This window comes from Peromyscus leucopus, chromosome 20 (assembly GCF_004664715.2).
Source record: "Peromyscus leucopus breed LL Stock chromosome 20, UCI_PerLeu_2.1, whole genome shotgun sequence".
Lineage (NCBI taxonomy): Eukaryota > Metazoa > Chordata > Mammalia > Rodentia > Cricetidae > Peromyscus > Peromyscus leucopus.
This window is the reverse complement of record NC_051080.1, coordinates 43,278,051-43,293,907: the sequence shown is the minus strand read 5'-3', so window position 1 is coordinate 43,293,907 and position 15,857 is coordinate 43,278,051. Positions and strand designations below refer to the sequence as shown.

General features: G+C 41.9%; 1 protein-coding gene across 4 annotated transcripts in view; it reads right to left on the bottom strand.

Annotated features, from left to right (window-relative positions):
- The window catches only part of Vps13b (vacuolar protein sorting 13 homolog B), a 527,154-nt gene that overhangs the window by 49,134 nt on the left and 462,163 nt on the right, over positions 1 to 15,857 (bottom strand). For all 4 annotated transcript variants that reach the window (XM_028884474.1, XM_028884475.1, XM_028884476.1 and 1 more), the window contains 7 exons: positions 12,127 to 12,282; positions 5,124 to 5,387; positions 4,458 to 4,541; positions 4,109 to 4,284; positions 3,487 to 3,657; positions 2,595 to 2,796; positions 1,300 to 1,488 (listed from right to left, as the gene is read on the bottom strand). In XM_028884474.1, coding sequence (XP_028740307.1) covers positions 1,300 to 1,488; positions 2,595 to 2,796; positions 3,487 to 3,657; positions 4,109 to 4,284; positions 4,458 to 4,541; positions 5,124 to 5,387; positions 12,127 to 12,282 — 1,242 coding nt within the window. The remainder of the gene's footprint in view (positions 1 to 1,299; positions 1,489 to 2,594; positions 2,797 to 3,486; positions 3,658 to 4,108; positions 4,285 to 4,457; positions 4,542 to 5,123; positions 5,388 to 12,126; positions 12,283 to 15,857) is intronic.

Sequence of the window (15,857 nt, the reverse complement as noted above, 5' to 3'; positions counted from 1 at the left end):
ACACGCACGCACGCGCACACACGGAGAGAGACTTATTGACTGCAGTTTCTTTTGTGACAGTTTTTAACTACTGCCCAAGCTAGCCCCAATTTCTGAATCCCCAGGCCTCTATATTGTGCAAGTGCCTGGATTACAGGTGTGTACCACTACACCTAGCCTCAGCTATTCCTGAAGAGTTGTCTTATATATAGGTTTGCCCAGGACAGTACCAATTTTACCTTTTTCTGGAGTACGTGCTAGCATTCTCAGTTTGCAGTAAATGTTGATTAACGCAGAGCTCCACAATGATCAAGGTGCAGAGAGACTGCCTAATACTCAGCCCTGCAGGGGATGCATGTATTCTATCACTTCCCAAGGCTCGGGGTCATTGCAGAAGAAGGCGTGATTCTAGTGTGAGAGCCAGAGGCAGCGGCTGAGACAAAGAATGGGGGCCATCTAGACACTGCAGGGCAGATGCACATGTGCTCTCATAGCAGCTGTGACAGTACACGCAAAGCTGTGCAAGCCCAGCCAGGACAAATGCCGGTATGGAGCTGGGAGCTGGGTACAGAATCCCATCCCCAGCAGTGGGACTATCGGAGAGTGTGTGTGCTCTCTAAGACTGCAGCCCTCCACCCCTTGTAAGCTGTCCTCGATCCAGTGGGAGACCACACATCAAATAATAATATCTGGGCAGCACAAATAGGTCTCAATTTTTTTTATTAAAGGACACAAAGTTGGGTGGGTATGGTAGTAGGGGTGAATCTGGGGGAGAAGGGTGAATATGATCGAAATTCACATTGTATGAAACTCTCAAAGAGCCAATAAAAAAGTTTTACAATCATGCGTTGAAGAATGTAATTCCTTCTTATAGCATTAATTCTACAAGAGAATCAAATTAGTCATCATTTTGGTCAGGATGCCCTTTCCAGCAAGATGACCACTCCTGTGCAGTCTTTGACATTTTCCTCAATGCTCATAGTGCTAGATACCCTACTTGCTGTTCTGAAGGAGGAGGGCAGAAGCAGTTTGTGAATATTCGGGAGTAAGTCCACTCCCCATACCATAAATCAAGTGACGGTGAGTATTCTGAGACGGAGCAGTTACGGGGGTGAATTACGTAACCCAGGGTTTATCATCAGTAAGGGAAAAAAATTCCACTGTAAAGCAGAAGTGTAGGAAGTGAAGCAACCAGGTATCTACGCTGTAAATGACTTAGACAAATGGCACCAGGAGGGGCTGAAGGGGGAGGAGACGCACTGGACACAGTCTAGGAGAGTGGCTGATTATCTCCCTGCAACACAGCCACACAGACTTTACCTTCTGATGTCCCGGGAAGGCACCGAGTCTGATCTCAGCATCAACAAACGCTTCCTCATCCAGCGTCACTACTTCACCGTTCCCGCCGTCTTTCCACGTCGGAGAGGTCAGGTTATGGACCAGTTTAATTGCTACTGATTTGTGCACAGTGTTTGTATTTGCCCAGTAAATTCCTATTTGAAAAGCTTCCTGGAAAAATAATGCCTCAATTTTATTGTTCTTAATTCTTCCATATTTTATTCCAGGATTAAAAAACATTATACAAAGGCAGGTGTAGCCGTGCGCACCTTTAGTCCCAGTATTTGGAAGGCAGAGGCAGGCTGATCCCTGAGTTAGAGGCCAGCCTGATTTACAAAGCAAGTTCCAGGACAGCCAGGGCTACACAGAGAAACCCTGTCTCAAAAAAACCAAACCAAACCAAACTAAACCAAAATTATACAATAGGTCTATTAAGGCAACCAAATAGTCCCCTGTACTTTTTTTTTTTTAAACAACAACATGTATTTAATTTTGGTTTCCAATATCCTTTTTGGTTCACAATGAAATTCAAGTTCATGGAAGAGAGAAAAAACAAACTCAAGCTGTGACTACCCCATGAATTCCAAAGGCTTAAAAACTGAGAGGTTCCATTTCATTTGACATCAGAATAATATGCAACATTAGGTCCATACGGGCTAACATTCCAATTCAATAAGGTGATGGCATCTGATTGCTTTAAGAAGTAGGAAATATACAATTGAATAAAGATGTTTATAAACTGGAACTCAAAAAGAAGATTCTGAAATTGTTCTCGATTAGAAAATACTTTTTAAGATTTCCTTATAAATTTATATTTCTTCTTGAAATGGGTTAGCTTTAAAAAGTTAGTTCTCTGGTGTCTTTCTGTGAATTTTGATTCTGGTGAGGATTTTCTACCATGTGTCACTAATGATTCTATGGTGTTATAATCACCAAGTAAACTTTCACAACAAGTCCAGTGATAAGGAAAAGAGGCTCAGTATTTAGTGTTTAATACAGCTGTTGTACTTGTCAAGTATCTTGTATACAATGAGAATGAGAATGTAAACAGTATGTGTTTTTAGATGTAATGATAATTCAGTCATGGGTAGTACTGCTGATGAGGAAAAGCACATCTGAAAAATGTTTCAATATCAAAGAACATTCCATACCCTTTATGTATGCACCTACCAGGTCAGTTTTCATAAGTGATTCATCCTGTTAAGATCCTAAGAATAACCTAAGAATAAAATCGAGTTATTGAGGAAAAAGAATGTGCGAGTTTTAAGTCATATTACCTGAAAATTAGGAGGAATAATAATTTTGCCAGCAGGGACCTGTAGAACAATCTTCTCTCCTTCAAATAGCCAGAGGTCCCACTTGGACTGATTGATAAGCAGGGCCCAGGGCAGCAGTTCTATCAACAGGGTTCTCACATATGGCTTCCAGACCGACAGCTTCACTCGCATTGGGCTATCCCACTGACTCAGCTGTTCATTCCTGTTCCAAATAACACATCCAAGTGACTCACGGAAACATGATGAGTTCAGAATTTATGAAGTATGTCTAAGCATTCCAGACACACAATGCTCCCGCAGAATACCTTGGCATGCCAGACTCACCCAGTGCTGCATCTGCAAGCACAAGAAAGCAGCTTGTCATGTAATGAAGCTTCACCTTATGAGTAAAGATATTCATAAGGCTAAACCAAACTGATGACATCAGAGTCTGGAAGACGCTTGCAAATGGTCTTCTCCACCGCATTTACTGTATCTAGCACAATGGTTAATCATGCTATAAGCTTGACTGGACTGAGAAATACATATCAGATTCTCAGCAAAATACCTCTGGGTATGCTGATGAAGTTATTTCAAGAGAGGATTAATTCTGAATGTGAGCATCACCATCCAATAGGCTGGGACTGAGAGGGAAGAAAGCTGAGAGCAAAGACATTCTCTTTCTGTGCTCTGATGGCCATGACGGGTTCTGCTCTGCTCTGTGGTGCCCTCCCTACTATAATGGACTGAGACCTCTGAAACTGTGAGACAAATGAATCTTTCCTCCTGCAAGGTGTTTTCCTCAGGCATTTTGTCACAGCAGCAGAGAATCTGAGTGACACAGCTAGTATTTTGTGAATGGTTATTTCTTAATGGTTAGAAGTACATGTAGAAAATTAATGATGAGCGTTACCTGTCAGAATCCTTCTTATTGTAAGGCCAAATGGGTTCATGGGACTTTTCTGGCCCATAGAAGTCATCAAGCATCTGATTAACTGTGCCTCCAGGTTGTATCTTAGTGGTTATCTGCTTAATGAGGGCTGTTGATATGGGAACAGCACAATCCGAAGGATCATATTCTTCTCTAGGAAATGGAAAGAAAAAAGCATTATCAGATTCCAAGTGATCTACAATTTACTGAAAAAAATTCAATCATAAATGTACTTAGATTGACATACTGTTTTGTGGGGAGTCCTCCCCCTTTTTGTAGGGAGTTAAGAGATTTATGACATTTATGAGATGATGTGGGCCCTACCTCTTTCCTCCCACCTGTCCATACTTGGGTAAGATCTCTAGCCATCTCTTCTTTGTAGTAACATGTCAATAAAATCTAAATTAAATCACACTTTTAATGATTCCACTTGGTTATTTATAAGCTTAATGAAAAAGGCCAAATTCTATCTAAGCACATGGCTGAGGCAGAGCAGTTTTAAAGTAACATTCTTCTCAGATAAAGACATAAGCATCCATGCAAACAAAAAGAGTTCGAGGTGACTTTTCAGCCAAGCTTCTTAGAGAACTCGCTTTGCTCATACCGCGCTTGAAATGTCAGGTGGTGTGCAAGGTCGGGCTCTACATTCTGCAGTACATTCTCCTGCCCTTTGCCTGGAATAATCTGTGTTTCGCTCAGACCCAGGCTTCTTTTCTCCAAATGTATGATAATGGGGTCTGGAAGATGACTCCTCATGATAAAAAGAGGGCTGAACACGATCTATAAAAGTAAAAGGACAGAACAACATTCATATTTGCTTTGTTGCAGTATTCCAGCTGTTTGATGCTGAAACATACTTGTAATAAATCTCTTCCCTGGGTCACTCTGACCTTATCTGAGAAGAGGAAAGGTCTGAGTCGTTCACCATATTTCAGGACTGGGAAAGCACTCACCATTCGCTGTTGAACTTGAGAGTTGGGTTCCAAAGTCAAAACTGTGCACCATACATAAATAATGGAACTGTTTGAAGTAGGCACCTGCACATAAGACAGGAAAGGCCCCATTAGATTCTAAACAGCTTGATAATTAAGCAAAATAAGTCACAGAATATCAGTTTAGATGATGAAAGAAGTTCACAGTTATAGGAAAAAGCCACTGAGAAAACCACCTAAGCAAAAGCAGACTTTCTAATGGCATAGACGGACTATGATGAGACAAAGGGAATCCTTTCCATAAAGGTGAAGGGTCTGTACACAGAAAGTGATGCAAGATGGGCTGGGAGAACGAAGAGATCCATTTTTTAAGTGGATGAAAATGGTGGCAAATATTCAGACAGAAATAAAAAGCAACACATCCTCAAGTGGGGAGCTGAGGACCACAGTCCCGCCTCAGCCTCAGAGCATCAGACTCTCAAGACGCATTGCAGTAGCATCTGGAAGGACTGATGGGAGCCGGCTGCCCGAAGCCCTCACCAAGTCTTTCTGTGCTTTTTCAGATTTCGCTTTCTGACATTACAACTGTAATTTTATTACAGAACAAGGGCTACAACAAGTGAGGTGCACACGGAGACCACTTCCTCTTTTCCAGCCACTCTGTTAAGATGTCAATACCTCGCATACCTGGATGACAGTGCTATACTCCGAGGCCTTGGGGTCCAGGCACACATCTCTTGACCAGTCTTCATCTCCTTTGGCCTTCACACACAACTCTGTCAGTTCACCATTTTCTAATATGTACGAAGGCAGTTTCTGTCTGGCTGTGAGGCAATCAAAGTGCTCTCGGACTACAGCTTGTCCATCTTGACCGAGGTAATGCTGAACCACTTTCAACTCTATGCTCTGAGACAAATAACTACAGATGATCTGTCTCCCACAGATGATAATCTAAAAGATGACATGTAAGTACACAAAAGATTCATCAATCTGGATGTCATTAACCTGCAGAGATCCACTGATGCTCGTTACAAATGAAGGAAGACAGGGAAGGGGCCTTTAAAGAAGAAACGAATTTTGTTCTGATCATACAGAGTTGGTGATATTTAAAGAGGAGACACGTATGCATGGACCAGTAACAGCTGGAAATGGTCAGGTTCTTGAGAGATGACTGAGCTAAAGACCTGTGAGATAGAAGTTGTGAAAGCATGCCAGCGCACCTTTACCTGGCGGGCAGGGTGGAAGCTCAGCCCTACGGACTACCCTAAGTAGAGTCAGAGTGAGAAGCCAGAGAAGGGCCAGAGGAGAAGGGTGACAGACCTAAAGTGGAGCCTGTAGTAAGCCCTTCTTGAGAGGTGACTGGCCAGGAGTGCTGGTTAGTACTGAGACGGCACAGAAGCTGAGAATCGGGGGGGGGTGGGTGGGGTGGGTGGGGGTGAGAGCAGCTGTGCCATCACTGTGCTCCCCCAGGCTGCTTTCCAAGAGTTCATCTTATCCACTCAAGATCTCAGTGGAAACTAATACAAATGAGCTTGGGTTGAAATACAGAATTACATTTGTTTTTCCACATTGTAGAACTATACAACTTGAAAAATAAACAATCCCATGGATTATCTAATTTTGCACCCAGCTACGAGTGTATAGGCTATAGGGGATAGATAGTAAGACATATTTTCTAAGTTGACTGAAACTGGAAAGCTATTGTGAAATTTACTCTGACATAGTTAATATTTTTAGAAAGCAAATCCATCTGTAATATGAAATATTTACCATTACTAAGGGAGACAGGACTTCCTTCTTTATTGTAGTTTAGAGATTGAACCCTGGGCTTCTTCACATATCCTAGCCAAGTGCACTATCACTGAGCTATAACTGCAGACCCTAAATATAATACTTTTATAAACTGTATCACTTATTTCTGGTATTTTCCAATTATAAAATAATATCAATAACTAATAAACATATTATTACAAGTCTAAGCACATGAAACCAATTTTAATATATCAACATGGCTGGACCATGGATTGCCCAGATATCTAGTCAAATGTTATCCGTTCTGGGTACTTCTGGATGACATTACATGTGAATGGGCAGACTGCCCCTCCTGCAGTGAAAGGGCAGCATCCAGCCAATGTGAATAGTACAGGGTGTGTATTTTGCTCAGTAGGGAACTGGTCTTTTCTAGTCATTTCATGCAAATGGAAATACTTGCTAGCTTTGGGCAGCTCTGCTGGTTCTGAGGACTTCAGGATCAGTCTGCAATTGCATATTGACTCTTCAACTTGCTGACTGCAGATCCTGGGACTTCTGTTTCCATAGTAATGGGAATTGATTTATAATCAATCAATCACCGCCCCTCCCACCATACTATATTGGCTTGTTTTGTCAGAGAACCCTAACTCAATACAAATCATTTTCACAAATTAGCCACTTTAATTCTTATAAAGTAGGTGCTGGTATGATTCTCCTTGACAAGAAGAAAACACTGGTATGCAGATATTGAGTAGCTTGCCAGGTGACTCCCACAGAATCTGTCCCATAGTCTACACTGAAGATAACCCCAATAAACGTGGGTCTTAAAATACCAGTACCTACTCATCAATTCAGACCTTACAAGAAAGAGAACACACACACTGGACAAGCACCATTGGCTCCCTGCTCATCTCAATATTGTGTCTTTCTTCTCTCTTGCTATTAAACACTGGAGTTGGTTTAGGTATCAAAGCCAGCCAGGCACCTTCCGTGGCCCTCAGCCGTACTACAGGTGGTATAAGGGAATTCCTTTCTCTTGTTGTCAATGCCTCGGGTAAACATGGAACTGTGTGTTTAATGTGAGTATTCCACTCTTCATTGGTACAGGGGATAAAAAGTCTCCCTGCATCTGCCCTCATGTCTTCTAAGAGGACATGCAGAGCCTGTGTGGCCGCGTTGAGACTAGGAAGTCAATACAGAAAGAGGCAGGAAGTAGACTCAGCGTTACGATGCTGAGTTAACTCACACTGGCTTGCCTCCTCCTTCTGATGAGGAGCAAACCAAGAAACAGCAGGCTCTACCTCATCCTCTGCTGTGAAGATTAAAAGGCATAATTTATGAAGATTAAAAGGCATAATTTATAACATCAAGGTGTAAGTAACCTTGAAAGTCAACACATTTCCTTTCATTGATAGCACACTGTGACCATGATTTCAATGCACCATTATTTATACGAATAAACATGAATAACTATTTTTCAAAGATTTATTTTTAATTTTTATTTATGAGATGAGGGTGTGGGTGTGTATCTGCCATGTGTGCAGGTGGGGGGCAGAGGAGGACCTGGATCCCCTGGAGCTGGAGTTACAGGTGGTTGTGAGTCAGCCATTGTGAGTGCTGGGAACCAAGCTCAGGTCTTCTGGCAGAACAGGACATGTCCTTAACTGCTGAGTCATCTCTCCAGTCCCATGAGTAACTGAATTTGAGTAAAATATTATCTATCCAGGACAAACCTCCTAGAATGAGAGACCCATTATTAAACGACCTTTCTGTAGTACACTGCATTATTTGAGTAGTAAGGATTTGGCATTTTATTTTTAAAGATTTATTTTATTGGCCAGGCAGTAGTGGCTCACACCTTTAATCCCAGCACTCGGGAGGCAGAACCAGGTGGATCTCTGTGAGTTTGAGGCCAGCCTGGTCTACAAGTGAGTTCCAAGAAAGGCTCAAAGCTACACAGAGAAACCCTGTCTCGAAAAACAAAAAACAAAAAACAAACAAACAAACAAAAAGATTTATTTTATTGATGTGTATGTGTGTGCCTGCATGAGTTTGTGTGGATCACGTGTGTTCAGGTACCTTTGGAGGAATTCCCTTATTTCAGGGCCTCGATTCCCTGAAACTGAAGTTATTAAGCACTCTTGAGTTCTGGGCCATCTCTCCAACTCCTATCATTTTTTTCTTAGCCATTTGCTTCACAATCATTTGTTTCCATTTCTTTAGGAGCACATTTGTGAAAGAAGCTGCTCTCCACTGTTATACTTCCTTAGATATGCTAGCCATTATGACCTTCTAGAACTATGCTTTCACAGAGGCAAACCATAAAACTCAACTGTGAGTCCTCAATTAGTAGGCAAGCTTTCCTTTTAACATGGGCTAGGGATTATTAGGCCCTCATGGTAGTCCGTCTTATGATGCCATAGTAGTACCTAGTTTTAAATAAACATTTGAAAACTCCAAGGTAGTATCTAACTGGCTAATTCTTAATATAGTCAGGCCTGGCAACATGTATACATGAAGCTTACTTCATGGCCTGTGCGCCCAGGACTGAGGAAAGACTCTGGCTTTCACAGAGACCACAGCACCTTTGTAACCATCTGGGACTCACTTCTTTTAAAGGCAAAGATCCTCTTGGTGGATTTTACAGCTTCATTATAAAGTAAAAAGCCCTTTAAATAGGCTTTCAAATTTGATAAAAGGGAAAATCCTTAAAAATGGCCAGGGAGGGAAGACTATTTATATGAGGGGAAATCCAAAATGGCCAGTTACTGGCAGGGTGCTCTCTCAGGGAACCCGGTTCAGGAGAGCTGTCTGCTTTTCTTCAAATTGGCCAACCAACAGTGCCTTTATTTTGCAAATCACAGTTAGAATATCAAGATTAATTTACCAGTTGAAGACAGCTACTTAATTTTTTTTAAGTGTAGGGTTTCTCTTTAATACACATTTCCAGGTTTCACACTAATTCCTCTCTCCCCAAAGCCACAAAGAAGACTTCTACATATGATTTCACTTAGCAGGTTTCAGAGCTCCTCTTAGATCAGTGCCAAAAAGAACAGTGATATAAAAGAGTAACTCCAGAGTGCCAGATGCACGGAAAACAGCATCTTAACTATGATTCAAAGTGGATGTACAGAGATGCACAAATACATGCATTCCAGCTTTTAGACTGGTAGGTGATTCGTCAGTGAAGAGACAGGAAACACAGAAGCAAATGTGGGTACAAGATTTACACAACAGTAGTTGCACAACACACAAAGATCCGGGCAAACTGTGTACGTGGTCAGGCTCCATTCACTTGTGAGAAATGATGTAAGCAAGACAGACCAAGTATCCATATTAAAGCAGGTTCTGGCCCCTCCCCACTGTCGGGCATATCAACATGTCTAGCGCACGCTAGGGACCTGCATCCCATGAGCTCAGTAATTAGGCAGCTGCTGTTTATTGCAGACTTCTAAATGCAGGTGGGAGAGAAGGAAAGAGGCCAAGAGAAGAGGCAAAGCTCCCAGAAGCTTGGTTACTTTCTTTCTTTGTAACCTCAACCACTTGAAAATATTCTGTGTTTTGGATGTGCCAGATCTGAACACTAAATTATCATGGCAGCAGAAATGAAATCTAATGGGAAAAACTTTTTAAATATTGCTTGTGTGTGTGTGAGTAGGAAGGACAGAGGAGAAGAGAGGGAAAACTTTGACAAGGTTTTTTAGAAACCGTTTGTGTGTGTGTGTGTGTGTGTGTGTGTGTGTGTGTGTGTATGTGTGTGTGTGTGTGTTGCAAGCCGGGGCTTACAGACCTTCCCATCCATGTTAGAATGTCTTTCTTTTTTCTTATCTATTTTTAAATATACTTTTAAAAAATTTATTTTTATTTTATCTGCATTGGTGTTTTGCCTGCATGAATGTCTGTGTGAGGGCATCAGATCCCCTGGAACTAGAGTTACAGACAGTTGTGAGTTGCCAAATGGGTGCTGGGAATTGAACCCAGGTACAGTGAACCACCTCCCCAGCCCCTTAAATATACTTTTAATTAAAATATAACTACATCACTGCCCCTCCCCTTCCTCCCTTAGCTCCTTCCTCTGCCCCGACTCTCAAACTGTGGCCTCTTTGCTCTATTATGCGTAAGTAGATATGCACACATCTAAATGCAGCCTGCTGAGCACGGCTCTGTTGTTTGTGCTGTCTAGTATTTTTAAGGGCTGTAATGTAGAGGCTGCTTGCAGAATCCTCACAGTAAGTTGTGTGCTGGCTGTGTATGCATGACAATCATGGAGAACAGTAAAAGCTTGGTAGAAGATGTTGTATCCAGTTTCAGAAAGAATTTCCTAAGTGGTGGCAGAGATTAACAACAGGAAGGACTGTGAGGTCTGAGGTATCAGGCCTCCTGTCTAAACTATTTGACCCAAAGCTGAATGACCATTTCTGAGACGAGCATAAATGGGAAGGAAGGTGGATGATGTATTTCTGAATGACCACATTTACCATATATGAGTACAACCATATAAGAACTCTTAGGGTAGATAGGAGCCTGTGAATACTTCAGCTCCTTGGGATTCTCCTTCATACAAGCAAGCAGGTCCTCTCATAAGAAAGACTCATTTGTTTTACATTTATGTCTTTGTCTACTTGACTATGTTTGTCTGTAGTGTCCTGTCTGGAAAGTCTATCTATTTTTCAAAGACACAATGAAGCATCATCTTCAGCGAGGCCTCGACATTCCCTTTCCACTTACTGCCAGTAGTGTGCAGGCCAGGGTTTACATGAATTTGCAACTTATGAACAAAGATGGTGTCCCATCCTTGGAGTCTTCCTGGGGACAGTCACTACTGTGAGGACTGAAGGTCTAACCAGGACTCCTCTCCCTTCCCTCTGTCAGGCTCTGCTGGGCCTTCTGTTTTTACTGCTCTTGTCCACAGTCATGAGAACCTCAAGTCCAGATCCCTGAGAGCTACAGACTGAGGACGTGTGGTGGGGCCTGACCTCCCTCCTGCCAGTCGCTGCCTGTTTCTGGAGAAGAGCCCCGTGGCTCCCTCAGAGGGCGCCCCCTTCCCAGGACTAATGCTGACCCTATGGTGTCCTCAGTTCTTCACATGAGCTCTGCTCTGCCTTTACAACCCAGATGCAGGCGTGTCTGTTAAAACCCTTAAGACAAATCCAGCTAGTGTGTGTGGGGAAGCCAGTTTCCAGATTTTAATACTTCCTTTTTTCCTTTCTACTTCTGTCATATGCTCCATACTTGAAAAATATCTTTTAGAAACCACATTTTCACATCTTAAGAACACAGAAAAAAAGTGTCAGATACTTTTTTCCCTTTGCAGTCTTAGAACTTCAAAAACAGCCAAAAGGAAGTTTTATAAAATACGTAAAAATATGTGCTGAGAGCTGAGGTTTTATATGCCAAGAGTCAGCCTGCAGTGAACTTTTACTGCAGTTACTATTAACTCTTAGGAAAAGAAAAGCTGGCTGGGCGTGAGCTCAGTCTGTCACAGGAGAGCATCGCAACACTTTCGCACGTCCTATTGCGTGCACGTGCATGAGAAGTCACTCTTGGTTATCCACTGGTGGGTCAGCCATCTCTACTACTCTTTGCTTCTTTTCCTCTTCAGAAAAGGCCTTTTGGTTATTTCACAGCTCATTAGCACCTCTCCCAGAGGTGGGTGGTGACAGGGAGAAAGGTGGAAGTAACCTCAGTAAACTTGACTGCTCGTTAGCAGCTCCTGCAAAGGACAAGGACAGGGGTTCGGAGCCACCGGAGCCACCGCTGCCACCACCACCATCAGCACCACCAGCAGGGCACTCACTAAGTGTTCCTGTGCGTGGTGTCAGGAGGCAGAGACACACAACCTCTGCTTCACTTTCCATATTACTTGGTGACAATCAGGATTCATGTCCATTCTACAAAGACTTAGGAGCTGTCTGGGCATGAGCACAAGGGAACTCACCTGTTTCTGCACCCCGCTGAGGGGATGAACCTTGATGATGAGCGAAGCGGTTCGACCCTTGTACTGAATTGTTCTAATAAATGTTCCGGCATGGTCCACACTAAAGGGCTCTGACCAACGCCAGTTGCCCCAGCCTTCAATGCAGATGTGTAACAGCTGGAAAGAAAAACAATTATCGTCATAATGCCAAACATGCCAACAAAAATCTAGTCCTAAAATGAAAGTCTCATGCTGGAAAACCTCTCTATTTGTAATCTCTAGCATGTGTTTTCTCTCTAACCTGCATTATTCATCTACTTCCAGCTTATTTCACCAGGCTAAGAATAGCAAATATGCCACAGAGTCAATGTTGTTTTCCAGATCGCATTTTAAAATAATGGTCCTATCAAATGGCAAAAGGTCTGTTGAACATTTGAGGAGGAAAAGGGCCATTTCATTCATTTGGAGGACAAGAAGGTTTAAATGTGAGATCAAAGAACATTGGTCTTGGCTGATAGCAGATTCAGCTGAGTGGCTTGTAGCTCTATTTTTGACTCTAAATTACCACTCCTTACTTTTTTCTTATGATAAAACACAAAACAGAAGATGCAGTTTACTTAATATACCTCTTATGAAATTGCAGTATTAAATCAGAAAAATCTTCAACATTTTGATACGAGATAAACGCCTTCGGCTCTTCTATTTTTTGCATTATATACTAACTGTAACTTTTACCAACTGAACCTCTGGGTGCATATTTTCACTTACTCATTAGAATTGAGAGTGTTGGTAATAACATTTTGTTAGTCATTCAAATATTTACTATTTTGACTAGTAATCACTAACTTAAATTATAAAAATCAGTTTATATATTAAACATAATAATTAGTACTTCTTTATAAGATATTTAAGCAATGTTTGATATGCTTTGTAATTATTATAAAGAAACTGATAGTTTAAGTAAAGTGTTTATATGATACAAAAATCTAACACTTTTCATTCTATTATTTAGTAGATGTAACTAAAGGTGAAACTCATGGAACATGGAACTACAGACTGAAAACATCCACAGAGCTACAAATCCACAAAGATGCCCTCAGGTACACACAGAATTATCATCAAAACCAAAGTCTTGATGGAAGCAGATCGTTTTCTTTTAATTTCATCGTTGACAACATGCTTTAGTTTAAAAGTTTCCCGAGGTCACTATAGTTGTTACAAGATGTGTTTTGCTGCCAACTGCAGTAGCATTTCCTTTGAGAACAGCTAAGTCTCCCCTAAATCCTCCTAACACCCCTGCTTTTATTCAGGCCTTTCTTCAATTCTTCCTCCACACAATGGCCAAGGGGCCTTTGAAATAACCAGGCTTTTGTAGGGACAAAATGCAAAAATCCAGGACAGCAAGTACCCTTAGGGGAAATATGTTCTCACCTACATACACTCCACAATATAAAAGTACCAGAGTATCTTTGATGGTTAAATATTAGTTACAAGGGGGAAAAAAAGAGAGAAATAAATAGCAGTGTTTGGAATCATTTCCCTCCCTCCCTCCTCCCTCCCTCCCTCCCTCCCTCCCTTTCTCTCTCTCTCCCTCTCTCTCTCTCTCTCTCTCTCTCTCTCTCTCTCTCTCTCTCTGCCTCTCTCTTTCTCTTCCTTCCTTCCTTTTTTTTTTAAATAGCAGCAACTGGGAATAAGGTTCAGGTCCACACAAAGCTAAAGGAAACAAGAAAGTTGTTTACTTTGGATACTAGTAGCTGGAAATGAAAAAAAAAAAAAAAGACGCAAGGTACTCAAGGTCAAATCAAGTTAAATATCCTGAACATGCCAAAGCCTCCAGAGAAGGCTTTATATATACAATGAGATTTTAAGTGAGGATGTGCACATTTGCATATGAGCTCGATTAATTAAAGCTTCTCCCTCCTGCACACAACTTTTACTGATTCAGTACCACCAAGGAATACAGTTGGGTTTTCCTTGTCAGTTATTTCTTCTCAATGTGGGCATAGATATTTTCTTTGAATTATAAAAATTCAGATACATTTTGATTCAGTTCATACAAAAAAGTTAAGTGGGAAAAAACCATTTCTCTCCATATGTATCAATTGGGTATTTACAATGTTCTGGGTCTACTGTTAAAAAATATCTATCACTGGTAATTGCACACATATAATTTACCAGGAAAGCAATTATATTATTAGGAGGAAAACCCATGAGAAGGAACTGAGAAGGCCCAGGAGCACATCAGTTCTCCTGCTCAGGGTGGAATCACTAGGCCTGGGACTCTGGCACCAGTTACCCACAGGCACCAGCTAGGGTGGGAGTCATCTCCTTGTTTCCAGTGACTAAAGTTCCCTGCTCTAGGAACTGAACGTTTCCACTAAGAATTGAAGCTCCTATCTGGATTTTAATTTCTAGACATAAATATAAAATCTGGCACAAAACTATGAAATTTATGTTAGACTACCTAATTTTAATGAGATGTTTTCTGTCATCCACCCAGTACATCTTTATTCTGCAGCTGCATAAGGTACTATGGACGCACTGTGAAAGAGATGAGGCAGCCCCCAGGAGTGGACTACCGTCTAGGGAGAATACTCCAGAGCAGATAATGCAGACCAGCAGTGGGGGAGAGGAGGGGCGGGGCAGCCAGACAAGGGGAAGGCCGTTTCCTCAACAGCCAGGTCTCAGTTTGGGTAGAACTTCTACTAAAGATCACAGTTCATTGGAGGCCAGAGGGCAATGTAAGATTTGAAGAGCAGCAGCAGACACAGTTCAGAGTGCCAGCTGGCTGGAGAAAGGGAGGTGGGAGTTGGACAGGTGGCCTAGGTGGAGCAGGCACTGATTTCTGAAGCTAAGGAGTTTGTGATCTATGTAGGAATTAGCGGGTAGTCACAGAACCTTCAGCACCCCAAGCATAGTATCGACAGAAGAGTCAGTGCTGTGTGGAGGCCCGACAGCCACACATCAGGACGAGAGGCTGTGTGGAGAGAGGAGGACCAGGCTCCCCTTCTGCCCAGAGCCCAAGGCTCTTCTTCATGCTCCTCTATCAGCTGGGGAGCTTTATTTGAAGAGTCTTCCTTACCGACTCACTTCCCACCGCCTTCCCATCAACCCAGGCTTTCGTCTTTTTGGGACTACTTAGCTAGCGCTGCATATTTCCCACTGAGTGGAAAACTGGACCAGGGCTCACTCGCTGGACTTCTAAATGACAACTTAAAGGCAGCAATTGGGCAAGGGACAGTTGCCACAACTGTGGGGGATCCTGAGGGCTGTGCGCTATTATTCAGCAGACTAAATGTGTAATTCTCCTACTGAAGATTTCAGATGGGAGTATAGACAGCTTTCAACTCTTTTTTTCTACACAAAATAAAACAGAATTAGTGGTTGGGGAGTTAGACATCGACCTTGAGGACCACCCACAGACATGTCTAAAGAGAGAATTCCCGAACTGATACATTCAGGAAGAAAGAAAAATCAGATGAAATCTAGAAAAACAGAGCAGACCAAGGAAGGGAAAGGGATAAGTGGATGTTGTATACTACATTTAAAGTCTACATGATACAGTTGCCAAATACTTTACTGTGAACTAATACATTCATTATTCATTTAAAAACTGTTGTAAAGATTTTCACACCTCAAAAATAAATTAGTGAGGTTTGCTTTTGTGTTTCATAATTTACTCTAGAGTAATGTATCATGTTCTAAAGAGGAACTAAAAATTCCAACAGCTTCAAAAATTTTCATAATTCATT